This window comes from Coffea arabica, chromosome 5e (assembly GCF_036785885.1).
Source record: "Coffea arabica cultivar ET-39 chromosome 5e, Coffea Arabica ET-39 HiFi, whole genome shotgun sequence".
In the NCBI taxonomy this organism is placed as follows: Eukaryota; Viridiplantae; Streptophyta; class Magnoliopsida; order Gentianales; family Rubiaceae; genus Coffea; species Coffea arabica.
In genome coordinates this window covers 53,734,072-53,752,114 of record NC_092318.1, presented here as the reverse complement: position 1 = coordinate 53,752,114, position 18,043 = coordinate 53,734,072, and the positions used below count along the sequence as shown (strand labels likewise).

The 18,043-nt window shown below is 39.8% G+C and overlaps 1 protein-coding gene across 2 annotated transcripts; it reads right to left on the bottom strand.

The window, feature by feature from the left end:
* Positions 1-561: 561 nt before the first annotated feature.
* LOC113690923 (E3 ubiquitin-protein ligase UPL1) lies at positions 562-16,812 on the bottom strand. Of its 2 annotated transcripts, none has more exons than XM_027209050.2 (16): positions 16,334-16,812; positions 15,571-15,666; positions 15,283-15,489; positions 6,277-14,256; positions 5,893-6,210; positions 5,553-5,754; positions 5,185-5,474; positions 4,781-5,073; positions 3,407-4,538; positions 3,154-3,300; positions 2,998-3,078; positions 2,616-2,841; positions 2,389-2,528; positions 1,718-1,824; positions 1,435-1,598; positions 562-921 (listed from the first exon to the last, which is right to left on the bottom strand). In XM_027209050.2, the coding sequence occupies exons 1-15, from the start codon at positions 16,364-16,366 to the stop codon at positions 1,496-1,498; spliced, it is 11,355 nt and encodes a 3,784-aa protein (XP_027064851.2). In that variant the 5' UTR covers positions 16,367-16,812; the 3' UTR covers positions 562-921; positions 1,435-1,495. The 2 variants fall into 2 exon arrangements, with proteins under 2 accessions (XP_027064851.2, XP_071905471.1); XM_072049370.1 differs by having other exon boundaries at positions 1,441-1,598.
* Between the last annotated feature and the right edge of the window lie 1,231 nt (positions 16,813-18,043).

The following is an 18,043-nucleotide window of genomic DNA, read 5'->3' as shown; positions in this document are numbered from 1 at the left end:
AGCGTTCGCTCACCGTACCAGGCCCAGGCGAAAAGAGGCTTTAGGGGAATTGATAGGAAGAGCTCATTATAATCTTCTTAATATAACTACAAAGCAAAGTTTTTACTAGTGATTTACAGTACACCGGCTGTATTTGCATCGAGGATTTTTAAGGGGACAAAAATGGTACTCCCATTAATTAGCTTGACCAAATATAGATTATTCACATAGGTAGCATTTTACTACATGGGCATTTAATTTAGCAACCAATGGCCAGTTGAAGATGAACCATATGGCTAAAAATAAAAGTTTGGGGACGGGTCAGTCATGGGGGTTAAAATTTAATCATTTCCATAATTGCCTCGATACCTTTAACCTCCCGTCTAAGTTCTGCATTGAAATTCCCTGCCAAGGATGCACTAGCTCAACAGCAAGAGAGACCCATACAACAAGGATGCAATGTATAGGCTTCCACCATAAAAACATCACAGGAAGTCAGTCTCCTCTATGACGTGATAGAAGAGTACACATCTTCCTTGCAGATACCAAGATAATAACAGAAGGCAAAAATTGATGATGATATCTTAGAAAGCTTCATCCACGAATATTTATTTAGATATAGGAGTCTCAAGGCCATCATGCACAAAAAGGAAAAACTTCTCCCCAGCAGATATTAATATATAAAAACAAAAAAGAATGTATATACAAATGAGTCTTCATTAATTATGCGTCTCCTGATCCATAGATGTGGCAAGGAGCCATAAATAACCAATTTCCTAGCCACGGGATCAAAGACACAAAAATTTGCTTCAGAAAAGGGCGACGGTGCCTGAAATTACCCCCATCTCAAACTTCGAAAATCTGATGCATCCCCGTTAAGTCGAAAATTCAATTTGACTTGTATGCTACGAATATCTGATTTGAGCTTTAATGCTTCATGATCTGCAAAATAAATAAATGTCAGAGCCTCGGGGGAAAAAAGACACACTAGACAAAATACACAAAACTCTTCAGTAACATCCAAATGCCAAAATGAACTTAACATTGGCTCCAAATCCTATGTCAACAAACTTGTCCAAATTTGGAAATTTGGTCTTAATAACCATTTCAAACAACTAGTATCAACAAAGCTTAAAGCATCAAACATCGGTTCTAATAGGACGCAAGCAGAAACTCTGAAAATGCTGCTGGCTAAGAAACCTATTCATAAGAACTACAGGAAGAAAAAGGATTCAATGGACAGCTTATCTTCTGGTTTTTCAATCAAGAAGGTTGAAATTAGGATTTTTCATTTAAAAAAAAAAAAAACAAAATGGGCATGCTGAATGGACTGGCAAGAAGCAAATAGCTATGCAAGACCTGCATTTTTCTTCTGAAGAGAAAAATGGAGGAAGAACACCGTGAAAAGTGAACACAAAACGAGAAGAGTTGCACTCATTTCACAAGGGCACTAACATGTACATGAAATTGCAGTATCAAATTCCACCAACTTCTAGGCAGACACTTCTGAGATATTTTATCCAAAGCCAAATCCTTCACTAGCTTCATGGATAGCCAGTAGCAAGCGCTCTTGAAGCTGTTCCTTCGACGTATATTCGGGGAGGTCCAGTTGGTTGAAACTGGAAAAAAAAAAGGATTTGAAAGTTAAAAATATGACACAAATCTGAGCAACCAGCAGATATTAAAAGCTAGGGACAAGTGAACTAGTAATCCTGTCTACGTACGTTACTAAACTTACCATGTATGAGCTGATGGCAGTCTTTCAGGAGCTCCATATGCCTTGTGAATTTGAAACCTCTGAGCACCAGAAATACCTTGCAATGCCTTAAAGCCCTCCAAAGGAACCTAAGAAAATAAAAGCGGAGCTAAGAAATGACTTCTGAAATCTCATTGAACCAAAATTACATCATGTATTACTGAGTAAACATCTGTCTCACTCATGCTGTACCAATCTCATTTTTTGTTACAGTTTATTTCAGTGAAGACAACAAAGGTCATTGTTACAAGAATAATATCCCATGTTTAGTTGTTGAGATAACAAACATTTCTATTTACATAGTGATATTGTGTACTTTATTTATCTAACACTCCAAAAGAAGTATTTCAATACTTCTCAATATTTACGTAAATAATTTTTATTCACCTATTTTATTCCACCAAAATAAACTGAAGCATTTTCCCAATTTGTCAACTTTCTCAAAGCCAATTATAGCCATGACTCCAAATCCCTCTTCTAGTAAATAAAATATCCAAGAAACTTAAGCTATCACTTTCAGATTTTTCTGAGAACTCCTTCACTAGTTATACCTCCACAATAACTAAGTTATCAATCTATAAGCAGCATGCAAGCTATTAAAAGTTATTAATAACAAATGTCGGATCAAAATTACTTAAGGGACACCAGATTACCTTAGATGTACCAGTAACAAATTGCAATAATCTTGCCATATCTTCCTTATTGAAGCCTTTGACAACTTCCCAAAACCACTGAACAACACAAGATGCAGCTGTGTATCCTGTGTACTCGGTGTTGGCCTTTAAATCATCCACTACAAAGGAAATCACCATTAAGATACTTAAAAGGACAAAGTAATAATTTCATACAAATATAAAGCATTGGAAGCCAACAAACTCACAATCTATTTCTGGAAGACCACTTATTAGCAGCTCAAGCTCTTTATCATTAAAGATAGATATAAGTTCCTTTGGCACTAATTCATTGAAGCCCTCCATGAAGGAATTAATTTGAGGCCGTATTGCATTTGTCAGAATATGGTCAGCCACAAGATCCACATATTCATGCTTTGTTTCCTCTGTGACTCTTATGTTGCTTCCGCCAGGTTTAAGCTCATAACCAGTTACCTATTTATCAGAAAAATAAAGAAGAATTAGATTCTTAGCGACTTCACCCTAATGAGCACCCATTAAATAGTAGAAGAAACTTAAAGAGATCTGAATCTTCAAACTATGTTCAATATGTAATGCACACCATAAACAGAAAAACTGTGACTTGAATACCTCTGTTTTCTCATACAGAATGTGCTTTTCTTCATCAGCATCCATGCAGAATGTGAGATCAGGTACATCGCTCACATCATTCTGAAGGCATTAAATAAACCATCAGCCACTCAAAAAGTATTAATAATAAACCAATGCAAACATTATGCAACTCACCTCCAGCATCCATTTCAGGTTTTTATAATAATCTGGATCAACAGCCTCTATATCATGATAAGTCACCTTCACACCAAGGATATGCTTGTAGAATGATCGCGTAAAGTACACATCTAACAGTTGCCCATCAAACAGTGCCTTAGCAACCTACAAAAGGTGTTTACTAGACATGATTACAGCTGCAAGTTCGAGGAAGAATACAAAAGACACTAAGGATTCAAAAAATAAGGAACAAAAAATCCTCAAGCATTACCACGCGGCCTACAAATTTAAAATAAGAGAGATGTTCAGTCTGATAGACAGAATTTGGGTTTGGCTGGAAAGTAGCATTGTTTCCCACAGTGGTGAATAGCAAAGCCCCTTTGTCAAATACAACCCTGGAGAGCAGTTGGTACCATTCTCGTGTCAACCCACCGGCATCAATACCCTCTTCACCTTGAAAATGGACGTTTAGTCGGCCCTTCAGGTCCTGAGTTGGTCGCATCCGCAACTGATTGTATGAATCCTCTAATACATATGCTCGCCGGACACTTATTCGTAAAGGCCCTGAGAGGTGTTGCTCATGCTGTTGCCGTATTCTTGAGCGGAAATAAGCTCGCTTGTTGTCAAAATCAATAAGCCGTGGCGCTTTCAGCAACATAGAAAGAGACTTTTCCAACAGCCCAGGATTCTGCCTGACAAAGGCATTTAGAAGGCGACGATGCTTCTCAGAAAACCGAGTAAATGTCAAAGTCCCATCAATTCTCCTGTGAGAATCCAAACTGTATTTGCTAGAAAACAAAACTGGACTCCCTGCAGACTCTTTCACCTCTCTTGCAGTAGCATCAGCATAATCTTGGTGAATGAAAGAATTGTGTGCCTGTAGTTTCTCACACAAGACAAAGAAGGCCTCAATAAATGGCAAAAGTCTTTGAGTTCCAGGAGGAAGAGGCGGAGACACAGATGAAGAACCCTGTATATGCTCCCCAATGTTAACATTGGGCATAACAGAAGACAAACAGCTTTGTGTAAGCTCTGACTCCATAGCGCTAATGCATTCACTCAGTTCTTGCCACAGTGGTTCCAGAGCCACATTTAGCTTCCACGTATTAGCATGCTCTTCCTGTTCCTCAATAGTCATTGTGTCCCTGTTACTATCATTGCTCACAGAAGTGAATGTACTTAATGTTTGCAGCACCCGAAGAACAGCAGCACCAGCCATGGATCCAGCACTCAAACCCAACATGTGTGTATTTCTAAGAGTGATAAGCTCATTAACAGCTGAGCTGCTCAATTCTTGAGCTAAGCCTGAAAGCTCTGAAATGAAGAATTTGCGATGAGGAGCAGCAACAGAGGCCAACTTCTTCAGCACCTCACCAGCAAGCATGTAAATCTTGTCTGAAAGCCTGATGAACAAAAGATTAATTATGACGAAGTTGATTACATGTCAATACATTTAACTCTTTTTTCTCCTTTTGTTTCTCTTATAAAGGGTGCCAGCAGCCAAAAGGGAAGAGTTTGTGAACAAAATTTAGCGAAAACATTAAATGAAAGTTACAATTCAATAGATAATCTACAGGAAACACAATCCACAGGCAAACAAATAACTACCCAACACCATAGCTACAGCATAGTGGGAAAGAATTACCCCTCATGGCCAAGAATGCTGCAGAGATTGTGCAGATCAGATTGTGGAAGCTGCAAGAATATATGATAGATGTTCATGTTCTTCTCACAGTGTGGGGTGGATTTCCTAGCAGGGTTGCTTTCATCATCTTGATGATTTGATTCAACTGGTAACAAAGAACTGTCTTTCTCAACATCACCAATATTCCCACCACTGGATGGATTTTGAATGTGAGCTGCTGCTTCTTCAGAATGAGATTGACATTCTAATTTGGATACTGCAGTGTGTACCACCACTTGAATGAGACCCATGACCTGCATAATTAAAATTAAGAAACATACACAGGTAAACTAGGCGAAAAAACATAGACAAGAATTTATGAAACCATAAAGAGAGTATCACTGCCACAAATATATTGAGCACACCTGCTCAAGATGAGCAATGCTGCGTAAGAACAGAGGTTGACTCAAGAGTTTGAGAAACAATATCAAAGAGATATCGCCCTTTTCAGAGCATCCCAAACTGTTTGATTGGTTGTCTCCTTCCAACATTTTCTCCTTGCCTTTATCCTTCTTGGTTTCTGAAGTGTCTGCATTTAGGGCCTCTGGAACAAGAGAAGAATCAAAAAAGAACAGAAGACTGGCAACAGCTGAATGATTGTTGGCAAGGTAAGTCAAAATCTCAAGAATCCGACGCAACACCAGTGGAGGAAGGCCTGCAAAGGAATGAAATCATCCATAAGATCAAATTTTGGAACCACAAACTACTTACATTCAGCAGAAAGGAGAAATACCATCAAACAACTGAGATCGGCCATAAACAACATTGGACTGACACCCGTAAAGCCTTAGTGAATTCGATGTTGTCAGTCCACCAACTGATCCTTCGTTTACAGGCTTGAGGGCATCAAGCAGAAGACGAACAAGAATGGCTCTTGTACTACTGTGCGCACATAAGTTCAACAAGAGTCGTTGCAGAAGACCTTTACCAAGAGGCTGAAAGCATGAAAAGTATGAGTACCACCTTAACTCACAAATACACAGATAACTACATGGAGTTAGAAAAAACAAAGTAACAAAATGTATCAAGGTTCTCAAAGAACTACTAGTAGTAGTCAATGAGATATATCTTACTTGTGCTAATCGCAAGAGACGAATCAATGCCTTCAAGGAGTCTGCATCCAAGAGTGGCTCCCCTTCAAGTTCCTTCAACTTCAAACTCTCTGTAATAGAAGACGACGCCCTCCTGCCAATTGTAACCCCAACACCTCGGTCCATCACCGCATGCCTATCAAAGCCCAAGCCATTTCTCCGATGGTTAAACCTGTGGCTACCTCCAAACAAGCTGCGAGCTTGATAATGACTCATTGCTCTGTCCCTCAGCATTTGTGCTTCAGCAAGCAGAGGAGAGGGCAAAGCAGATAAAACTGCTTCTGAAGATGTTAAAAGCACCTGGAACAAGCAGCATAAGTTATCACCAGAATTAAAGGACAAAAGAAAACAGTTGAAAGTGCAAACCTCTTCACGCAAATCAGCCGGGAAAGTGGCAATAATTGAGGCATTATCCATTTCAACAGGCTGCCCAGCAGCCTGCTGTGCAACCCTTTGTGCTCTTTGTTGTGCCAGAACTTCTGCTTGTATATCTGGAGGAAGAGCTGCTAAAAACTCTGGATCTATGTCTTCAGCTGCTGGTGGAGTATAAGTTGGAGGCTGAGTGGACTGGGCTTGCTGTGAGGCAAGAACTTCTGCTCGCAGATCTTCAGGAAGTGCTTCCAAAAAGGTTGGATCAATACCATTGCCATTAGAAGCGTCATTATTCACATTAGTTTCATCAGTCTGACTAGCCTCTTGGACAACCTCAATCTGCCTATAGGATGGCTCCTCTCCGTTGACGTCCGAAGTAGATAGCAATTGATAAGACTGGTCTCCTTCCATAAACACTGCATTCATATCAACATCAGCATTGACAGAAGAAGCATGACTAAGAGTAGCATCCGGCATATCTGACCCAGTAATTATAAGTGCATGATTACTAGACTGACTATCAGCTGCTGAAGGGCTATGATGGCCTAAATTTTGCAGGTGCAAATAATGGGGACTACCAAGTCCATCAGAACTCCTAGAACCAACTGGATCAGCCTGTGAGTACATTGATGGGGCAACTGAACCCTGCATAACACTTAATTGCTCCATGGCACTGCCATTTTCTTCCCCAGTTTCCATGATATCCTGTGCTTCTGGAGTGTTCTCCGAAATTAAATTGGCTGCAGGTTCACTCAGTTGATGGGGATCACCTGCTTGTTCAGTAACAACCTCCCGATCAACTGCTTCCTGAGAACACTGACCTTCACCTAATCGATCAATTCCAGGATCATTCTCCTGAATTTGTACATCATGCTGTTGAGCAACAGTGCTATCACCATCTAGTGGCACTTGACTATCAGCAACCAAGAGGGTATCTGCCTGCTGTTTCGCAGACGTGTTTTCTGACAGCCTTTCATTCAGATGATTGGGAGCATTGTTGCTCATTTGAGATATGAACAGTTCTTCAATTGCCTGAGCAACAGTTGCAGCTTGACCACCAGCTTGGGGTTGGCCATCATCTGTCCACCGGCCATCACCAGACACCCTTCGCCCAGGCACTCGAAGAGACTCCAAACCAACAGAAAAATCTGCCAATGGTGGCGGTGCTGAACCACCTACTCGATCACCAAAGAGACTAGATGGTGCATTGTCATAGGGAAGAACTGGAGCATCAAACATGTAAAAATGAGATGCATCAAGATTTCCGGTAGAGAAACCTTCAACATCCCTGGCTGCATTTCCAGTTGCAGACCACATTGAAACCAAATCAGAAGATGGTGATGGCCTCGAGAGGAGAGGATGTCGAAGACCAGTCCTATCTGTGGCAGATCGCTCAAACGAATTTCTGTTTATCTGACGGCGACGTTCAAATCCAAAAGTTCTACGAAGGCCAAAAAGGTCATCCACATTCACTCCTTCAAAGGGCTCCGCAGCAACATCAATGAGTCCACCCCCAGTTCCTGGTTGCCCAAGTACTTGTAAATGATCCAGCCCATCTAGGGCTTCCCTCCACCTAACCTCAATAACACGATTCTCATGGAAATCATCATCCTCTTCATCAACCATATCCTCGTTATATTCATCCCCACCAGCTTCATCATGATCCTCCACATCAGTATCAGCTAGAGACATCAGTGCAGTGCCATCTTCTCCAATATCTTCATCCTCTTCGTCCCCGTCATCATCATCCTCATCATCCTCGCCATCATCGCCCATGTCATCATCTTCATCACCCATATCATCAACTACCCTATTCTCAGCATGAAAGGCCATACCAATTTGATCTCTGTTTTCCATGACACCAGCTTCTTCCATATCCTCACGCACATAATCCAACCCAAGTTCCAAAGGTGGATTTCCATTTGCAGACTCCTCTATCCTCATTTCATGCTCCATAGACTGGATTGAATCTCTACCCCCATCACCTCCATTTTGGGAGCTTTCTGGAGGCTGTTGTTCTGAACTTGCAGCACCCGTGGCTTCCTGTTGGCAGTTTCCATGACCATTAGACTCTGCTGTTCGAGAGGCTGAGGTTACATTTACATTCTCATCAGATCTTCCACTGACGCCAACAGCTTTTTTCTTGTTCAAACAGTCAGACTTTGCTAGTTGCTCACTAGCATTAGCAGCTCTTGTTAGGCTTTCCAAAGACTTGAGTATGAGATTCACAATTTTTGGAGCATCAGGGTGGTCCAAATCGAGTTTCTGCAGAATGCCAGACAAACACCGAGCCATCCCCTCTTCTATCATGCTTTTGGCCACATCAGGAGAGCAACCAGAGCCAGGTAAATTACTGGAAGATGAGTTCTTAGATAAAATAGCATATACCAAATCAACAAAAGCAAGGACCTTTTTATCTGGCAAAAAGCTACAACTGGATGAATTACTTTCTGAATTTGAAAATGGAGATAATGCTTTTGCAAGTTCGTTAATCACTCGCCTACGCCCTTCACCTGAGCGGCTGGAAAGAACTACCAAAAAGTAGGAAGCCTTTTCAGAAAGCTTATTTTTCCATTCGTCTGGACCTGCAGTTTTATCAATTGGAAGGGGAAGAAGCCGATGTAAAACATGATGGATGATTCCACCCTGTCCAGAGCAGTCTAATTGATTAGATCCCCGAAGTTGAGACAGTTCAATACCCCGTCTCAAAATTACTCCAGCAGTATGTACATACATCAAAAGAATATCACTCAGTAACTTGAGAACAAATGTCACCTTAGCCAGACCTGCAGATTTCTCTGAAAAACTATTTGTCTCAGCATTCCTCGTCTCATCAACCTTGGACTTTCCCTTTATCTTGGTTGTGGATTCATCTACCTCCATAGCATTCTCATAAGCAGCGAAATCTTCATCACTTTTCTTCAATGGAAATGTCAATACAATTTCAAGAAGTTGATCCACCACCTGAGTGAGATTCACAGGAACCTTCTTGTGGGCTTTAGAGCACTTTGCAGGTCCATCATGCATTTTATTATCAGATATTCGAACAGAATCATTGGAAGCTATCCCAGCTTCAACACCAGAAGCTTTTTGTTTCTCTTTCTCCTTCTCTCGATCTTTTTCTTTTGATAACACAATTGTGGTCCTTCCTCCAGATGATTCCAACTGACAAACAGCAGTTGCTGCTTTCATAAAGACCCCTGGATCTCTAGATATAACAGGTGCCATTGATGTCAAAAATGTTCTAACAGAGACACGACCAGCATGACGATTTCCACTTAGAGTTTGTCGTATCTCCAATTCCATAGCTGTTTGCAGTGTCTGAGGGTCTTCAATAAGATGTCGAATAATTGCAGATGCCAAGGTATCATACCCTGGAAAAAAGCAACTCCTTGGAAGACCAAATAGAGCTGCCAAGCCACCATTTTCAAGAAATTGCAAAGCCAGAGCATGTTGTTTTGTCAAGCGAGCACATAACTGAAGAACGGCCTGCATAACCAAAGCTGGTACATGCTGGTTTATCAAGTCACAAGCAATAATCAATACATTACCACAATCTTCCATCGTCAAAAAGCCTGTAGGTTTTCCAAATGTTTTCTCAAAGATGGTGCTACTTTCTTTATCCTGCAAAAGAGGAGTGGATTTTTTCTCAGCAACATCTTCCAGAACTGGAGATGCAACATGTTCCTCTGATGAGTCAGGTATTGGTCCTGCTGCAGTCTCTTCTGTACTTTCACGAGAGATTCTGGGCCTGGATTGCAACAAATTATCCAGGATTAGAAGTAAAGCACTAATACATTTCGGGCTCAAAATCTCATTTCCTGAAGTAGTCCTTGCTTTGAAGTTCATCAAGATATCAATTGCCAATGGGACAATGCCACTCTGCACAGCAATTTGTCGAGCATTTTCATCTTCAGATAAAATCAATGCTAAAGTATGTGAAACCATGCACAATGCACTATTATCCTTTGAGAATTCCATGGGGCACTGCTTTAGCTGCTTTACAAGATAAGGAATCACCTGATCACGGTCTTCTCCTTTGTTCCTATTGCAAAGAGTCACAAGCAAATCTGTCAACTGGAAAGCCATTGAATCACTACTGTGAAACAACTTCATTGTTGCAGCAAGGATGTCATCAACAGAAGGGGTCTTAATTTGTTCCTCTTCTGCCAAAACATCCACTGATTTTTCTGTGTTATCGACTTTAGATGCTTCTGAGGAATTTCCTAGAGATAAAGCAAGTGCACGAGCCAATTCATCATCCTCCAGCACAGGATCTTCAGCATGACTAAATAACCATTCCATAGCCATTTCGACACTATTAGTTTCCACTCTTCTTAATGCCTCCTCAGCTCTTGCTCTTGAGAACCCCATCTCAACAATGGTAGCAATGGTAGCTTCATCAGGTGGTGGAGCCACCAAACGTTGGTTTGTATTCCCTAACAACCCACTACGATTTTGTTTAACATCACCAACACCAGAATATACATGAGTGATTAGTGAAATAATAGAAGTTATAAAAACTGGATTACAATTTGGAAACAAAGGGTGATTCCAGATGGGAACTATAGCATCCAGAACCTGAGACTGCAGCATACGAACAAACACTTCAGGGTCCTTAGGAACAGGAAACAATCCAATAGACAGACCAACTGCCACAGGTTGCACAAGCAGCTGTGCCTGGGATGCTGAGGTTGGAGACAACAGCAAAGAAGAATTGATAAAATATTCAAGAAGGCGACAATAACTCTGCAATGTATCAAGCAGCCACGAACTGTGAGACAATTTGCCTTCCTCAGCATTCTTTTCATGATCAAGACCAGAAGCTGGAAGCGAATAAGGTAGTGTCCACAGCAACGCACTTGTAGCTTCAAATGTTCTTAGAACCTCCTTAAAAGTTCCATGAACATAAAAATTGTTGATCATCACTGTGTAACAGGTCCGACGCCTACCATCAAATGTAAGAGCCACCATATCATCAACCAACTTCCCAAGATAGCGACACTTGACTGACAGTGAAATTTCATGCCCAGAAGAGTAAGAATATCCTGAAAACCCAAAAGCCTCTTGAAAAACTTTAGATAAGGCACTTCCAATGATTTTTGAAGCTGAACTCAAAGATCCTGTCTCAGTCCTTCGACGGTTTGGAGATGTAAATCCCTTGACAAGAGCAGTGAAGAAAGTACGTATGCTGGAAGCAAGTTTTGTAAGTGTCTCTAAAACAAGAACCTCAGGACTTTTCTTCTTCAAATCCTGGGTAGCAGGCTCTGTGCCATTAGCTGCACTTTCAGGATCTATTTGCAAAGATTCCAAATGCCTGCCAGCCCTTGCTCCCCTTAAACGTGCCAAACCATGTCGACTACGACGATTAAAACCTTCACTTGAACGAACAACAGAAATAAACTCCCGTTCCAGACCCCAAGGGGAGTGAGAACTCGTCCTGACAGTAACTGGATTTGTATACCTGTACGAGACAATGTTTGCATCATCGTCACTCTCTCTTCCAGCTGCATTAGAAACACCACCCTCAGCACTTTCAGGCTCTGCTTCAACATTCCGCTTCTCGTCAGCCTTTGTGTCACAACACAAAGATACTTGCCATAGTGTATCCCTATAAACCCTGCCAAGATCCTTAAACACATCAGAATCTGCCGAACCGAGTTCAGAAATAATGGTAGTTGTACCCTTCAACAAAGAATTGGCAAGAGACAGTATCCCTTCAAGACTGGAAAGGCATCTCAAGAATTTCGATCTCTGTGCAACTTCCAGCTGAGCAAGTGGCATGCCTTCCACTGAAACTAAAAGTTCAACTGTCGCCTTCAAATGGTCTCTCAAGAAGGAACATACTGCACGAGCTAGAGAAACAGAGTGCTGCGGGGAGAAGTTCTTAAATGCAACAGATATGCTTTGACCAACAGAAACGGAAAGAGGCATGGAAGGCAACACAAACAACTGCAAGACAGCCTCAATTCCCTTTTTCTCAACAAAGATACGGCAGGCATCAGAATTCTGTAGGATTGTTTCAAGAAGACGAGCAGCATTGCCTATACAATCAGGAAGAAAAGATTCAATATTTACTATTGAGGCATCCAAAGATGTTTCAACTGCTTGCTCCGAGCTTTCAACCTTGCACAAATCCCTACCATCTGCTACAGCCATGCACTTATCCTCAACATCAGTTTCCATGGGGACATGTCCAGTAGAGCCTGGCGAATCAGTAGAGGAAGCAGATTCAGGGCCAGAACCAAGTTTTGTAATGTTGTTCAGTATTTCAATCAACATATCCACTCCAGGTCCACGCAATTGTGAAGCATGACGCATTAGTTCATCCAGACCACTAGACAAGGAACCTGGAGTGTCACCAGTAAGGGCACGCAAGTATGTCCTAGATGTAAAAATTTTCACAAAGCACCTTAAAGCATTGTGATCTTTCACAGCCTGAAGGCCATTGTTATTCAAACACAAGGCATCGAGGCACTGCGGTATGCAACTAATAGCTTCAGAAGAACATAATACACCGTCCATAATAGCATCCATAAACGTGGCAGGAAGACCTGCCTCTTCTAGAGCACCAAAGCAGGTAGGATCTTTGTGAATGAGATCACTCATCACAGTTGCAGCAAGAGAGAACAACCCACCACCAAAATCTTTTGCTCTCCTGAAAATTATGGATAAGCAACGTGGCAACAAGCTCTCTTCTGAACCAGAAATACGAGCAGTGGCTCCAGGAGCATAGGTTCCCAAGGATATTGCACGCAACAAGGCTTTCATCAGTAACCGTCGATGATATGCAACCAATGCTTCTGAATAAAGAGGCTGCATGTTATCTAGATCAGAAGAAGACTCCGTGACTGCTTGTGAACTGCTAGATTCAGAACTGTCAAGGTCAACAATGGAAGAGCTTAGCTGCTTTGAGCCATTTTCTATATGAGACACTTCTACCTTTAGACGTGATATGGTATCATCCAAACCACCCAAGTCCCTGAAAAGTGCAGCAGCAGGGTTGCTATAATCCATGAAGGCTTCTAGCACATGTACAGCCATGCTGACCAAATGCAAATGCTGAGGGTCCATATCTTTAAGTAGAGGCAAAAGAGTAGGTATAAATCCTGCTTCGCGCATGGCTGAGCAGCCTGATGATGATGAGACCAAAACAGTGACGAGAGATAACAAAGCCTCCGCAAAAACAACAGACCATTTTGATGAACTATTCACAATGGAATCAATGGCTTTTTGCATAAGGCTAGATAGAATACCACGGTGCCCACCAGATGTTACAGCAGTCAATACAGTAGGCTGACGTGCTCGATCCTGACAAATGGCAACCAAGGAAAGAATACTCAAAATCCGAATCTTCTCAGGGATCGCAGCTTCATAGCTTAACAAGGTAACCAATTCATTGATGAATTCCGGCTCAGCATTAAAGAAAGAGACCAAGTCATCAGCATCAGTACATGCTTGAACAAGAACTACAAAGGCATACAGGCGAATGCATGTATATTGTTGTCGCATGGCAAGGGAGCTAAAAGCCCTCGCAAATCGCAATCTTGTCAAAAGAGAAAATCTCAAACTAGGGGGAACTCTGTACTCTACAACTAATTTATTCAACAGCTCCAAATCAGACTCCTTTCTGGTATCAACATTGGGCAAATGAATGATTTGTAGCCCTTGGGGATGTTGCTCTGCAGTACCTAACTCATTTAAAGATTCATTTACAGCATAGAACTCAAAGTGTAAGGTGCAACCCAACTGACGAGCAACTGCATCAGAACCATTCTGCACAGCACAAGCAACTAATCCGAGGCCTTCTTCTTTTCCTCCCCAACCTTGTGCAAAAGCAAACAATTTTGACCTGAGAGAAGTATCTCTTATGATATACTTCCCAATTGTTTTCTTTAAAAAAGCAGCCAAAGTTTGCAAGCATGCCTCAACTACATCTGCATCAGTGGAAGTAAGCAGAGACGACAAATGATGCTGCACCAATATTACAAGTACGTGGTTAAACTGCAGGTAAAGGCAGTAAAAATTTTGAAAGAAAATTGATAAGGTAACAAAAACTAGATAAAACAAATTACTTGCACTAATAAAAACTCACTCTTGTAGTCATACAATGATAATCTTCGCTTAACTAAACAAACTTAGAACATGAATTTACTTCACAAATCCAATTCACGACAGGGCTTACGAAACTAAATGGGAGTTTGAAAACAATTCCAAACAGAACTCCGAAAAATGTTAGTTCATTTGCAGAGATCTAATATAGTCAGCTAAAAATTTTTCTCTGTGTTTTCCCCGAAAGCCAAGCTTTCCTGTGTAAATTCTGTACCTTACTTCCAACTGATGTTCAATGAGTTCAGTTGCCCAATTAAGAGTCAAAAGTTAAATTTATATCTCGCCTAACTTTTGACAGGTAAGTCCGTAAGCAGAAAAATACTTTCATATCCATAAGCACTTCTAAAATGTATATTTACAAACTGTTCATCTTATTGTAGATCCGCATGCCTATTACAACTAACCAACTCCACATTTCCTCTGCTTCAACAGCAGCTAATCCATGTATCCGATTCTTTTGAAATAGATCAATTAAACTCATCCAAGGTACATAGTCTCAACTTACTTTGTGGCTTCCTAGTTCCACAGCATCTAGTCCTATTCCACAGCATATTAGAATGCATGTTCTCCCTTTTCCCGAAACTTTATAAAACTGCTGCTACATTAAGCAATATTTGGATTCAGAATAACTGAAAACTTTCATAATCTTGTGGGCTTCCATGAAAAACACATCATAACAACTAATAGGATTTCAAAGATTACTATCTTAAACATTATCCCAGTGCACTGCTTTCTCAATCATGTAGTTAGAGGTTAACACTTTTTAATATTACTGGCATCTTACACTGCAGCTGAATAGCAAAACACATTTTACGGCCATCCCAAGCAAATCGGAGTCAAGACAATTCGATGCTTGATCAAATCCAGTTTTCATGAGAAGATGTATACCTCGTATGAGCTATAGAAGTGCTTATTTGTGCAGTTCTCCAAGATTACCCTTATAACACGCAGAATCTGAATAATAGCCTCCCTAGGGAAGGAAGGATCAGACTCCAAAAAGTTGTCATCAAGCTGCAAATCCTTCCTTGGTTTTATGTATTTCTCAAAAAAGGTATCAAAATGATTAAAAAGATCGACCCAGTGATGAAAATCTCCCTGCATCAATTAGAAATTCAGTAACTCTGAAAGAAAATGCATTGCAAAGGAACTAGAATTAATGACACTCATAAAGTGCACCTTTTCAAACTCCCAAACAAAACTTTTCAGCGGTTCCTCAATATTTTCAAGAGGAGTAGAAGTAACATTGTTGATGAAATATTTAATCCTTGGAGGCTGCAATAAGGCGGAAAGGACAACGATTAGCAAAAGTCACGTACATGACCCAGTGAATTAGCCTAATCCATCGACATCCCAAAAATAATAGAAATGTAGATGAAAATTGGAATAGCATAGATCAGAAAAATCACAGCTTAATAATCCAAACAGAACAACAGAACATATCCATGGAAAAAACTAGAATACGCTGTACACTGTTTTGTAAAACTGATGCTTTTTTTCCAAGTAGATATCAAGTTCTAAAAAACAAATAAGAAAAATAAAAATTGAAGAGCTGATACGAGCAGCATTCAGAAAAATATCCCAAGAGTATCACTTGTTCCTTTCCAGCATTTTCAAAATTGGTAAATGACAACTGAGAAGCTCAATTGTGTAGAAAGGATTGAGTTTTACAGAACGACATTACCCCTACTTCAACAAAAACAGGTGAAAATTCCTAAAAAGAATAAGCTTTACAATTCTCGTGCATGAGTTTCACAAATAAAACAATCTTCTCCCAGTTCAAATCACTTCAACTATACAGTAACAAGTACAAACTATAATTCAGCATTAAAAAAAAAAAAGAACAAAACTTTAGCATAAAATTCAACAAATACTCAATCAACTAAGTAGTTCAACAAGCAATAAACTAAGTAGTTTAATAAGCAAGGTTAAGGTTACGAACCACTTCAACGGCTCTCCTCCGTTTCAACTTCATATTGAAATCAACCAAATGAAACCATTGCCTGATTGGAATAACAAACTACAAAGTCGACCGATTCTATAGCCTAGAATCGATCGGATATGAGTTCTATCAGCAAACTGAAAAGAAAAATAGTAGATAAAATCAATGAGGCGGATCGGGCGCTGGAGAAATGAGATTAAGATATGAAGAGGCGATAAAACGAATTGAAGAGATGAATTTTCTGCTTTTTTAGCCGATCGTGAATTTCTAGGGTTTTTTTGGAGAAGGGTTTTGGGATACGATTGGTGAATGTTGATCGCACGGAGATAATTATACAGAGAGAAAAATAGGTCTGCAGCGAGAAATACAAATTAAAACCACTCAGCAAAGGCCTCCTCTTTCTTTGTGTGGGCTATTTATACAGAGACAGACGCAGAGGAGAAGGGAAGTAGTAGTAAAATTTCAAAAGTACACAGAAATTAAAGGATAAAAAAAATGTAATTCTGCTCTGGGGATAACACGTAGTATTATAGAGATAATTTGTGTCCAAAAATATCCATGGGTGTCTAAACAAGTCTAGCTAGTTCCACACCAAAATGCTCTCTAATTGGTTTTAATTTTTTAATAATTATATTAAATTTATGATTGGACTGGGCTCAATTGTTAATGTGAATTGAGTTTGAACAAGATTTTACCAAAGACACAATTTCAACTGCTTGAATTTTTACATGCAAACTTTAGGTGTTATATTTGTCAAAAACAAAGATCTGAATCTAGTTAAAAAGTTATGAAACACTACAATCATATCATATGAGGGTTTTAAAAGTTTTTTGGTTAGTTGATGAATCAAATTTGGGCAAGCTCAAATTCAATCAACGAGGTTAAACAAATGACTAGCGATATGATTTTCTTAATTATAATCTTGTATTTAAAAATTTCTTCGTTATAACAAAAAAAAAATAAAGGAACTCTACTTATTAGAAACGAACAGCAAACAGGAACTTTGATTAGCAAAGTAACCTTTCTAATTAATCTTACTCATTGCGAATGGTGTATTGCACATGTGTGTGCGTATATATATTGGCTCAAAAGGTTTTTGGAAGTGATTCAAGAACTCTTGACCGTAAAATGTAACTATAATTGTTGGTAATAGCAAATTACTACAATAGCAACTAAACTTTTTTCAGCAGTGAAGATTTGGCCACTCAATCATGATAGTAGTATGTTTTTACCCACTGAACTATCAAAAGTTTTAATTTTGAATCATTTCGTCTGATTCAACCACTCTGTCCGATCTAAAAGCCCACACGATTCACGGAATATATTATCAATAGTTAGATTGACAGAATTAATGGTGAAGTCAAATGAAATGGCAAAACATTTACACTTTTGATAGTTTTATGCGCAAAAAAACATACTATTAATAGTTTAATGGCAAAAACTCATCAGACTACTTTGAAAAAGTTTAATGGTTACCTGATCAGTAATTTGTTCATAGTAATCATCACTCTATCTATCAAAAGAGTAGCAAAATGGATAAAAAATCCCCATTTAGAATGTCATTAATTAGCAAGGGAGTAATCCAGTTGAACAACAGAATATCTCTCAACCTTGATTTTATTTATTGATTATATCTCCAAACGAATTTGATGTTGTTATTTAACTTGCATTTGCAAACACTACTAACTAACTATTATTGAGTTGCATTAG

Coding starts and splice junctions, on each gene's coding strand:
- LOC113690923 (XM_027209050.2), bottom strand. CDS start 16,366: ATGAAGTTGAAACGGAGGAGAGCCGTTGAAGTG. Junction 6,211..6,276: donor CGGCTGATTTGCGTGAAGAG/GTTTGCACTTTC, acceptor TGCTTGTTCCAG/GTGCTTTTAACATCTTCAGA. Junction 4,539..4,780: donor AGCATTCTTGGCCATGAGGG/GTAATTCTTTCC, acceptor TTTGTTCATCAG/GCTTTCAGACAAGATTTACA.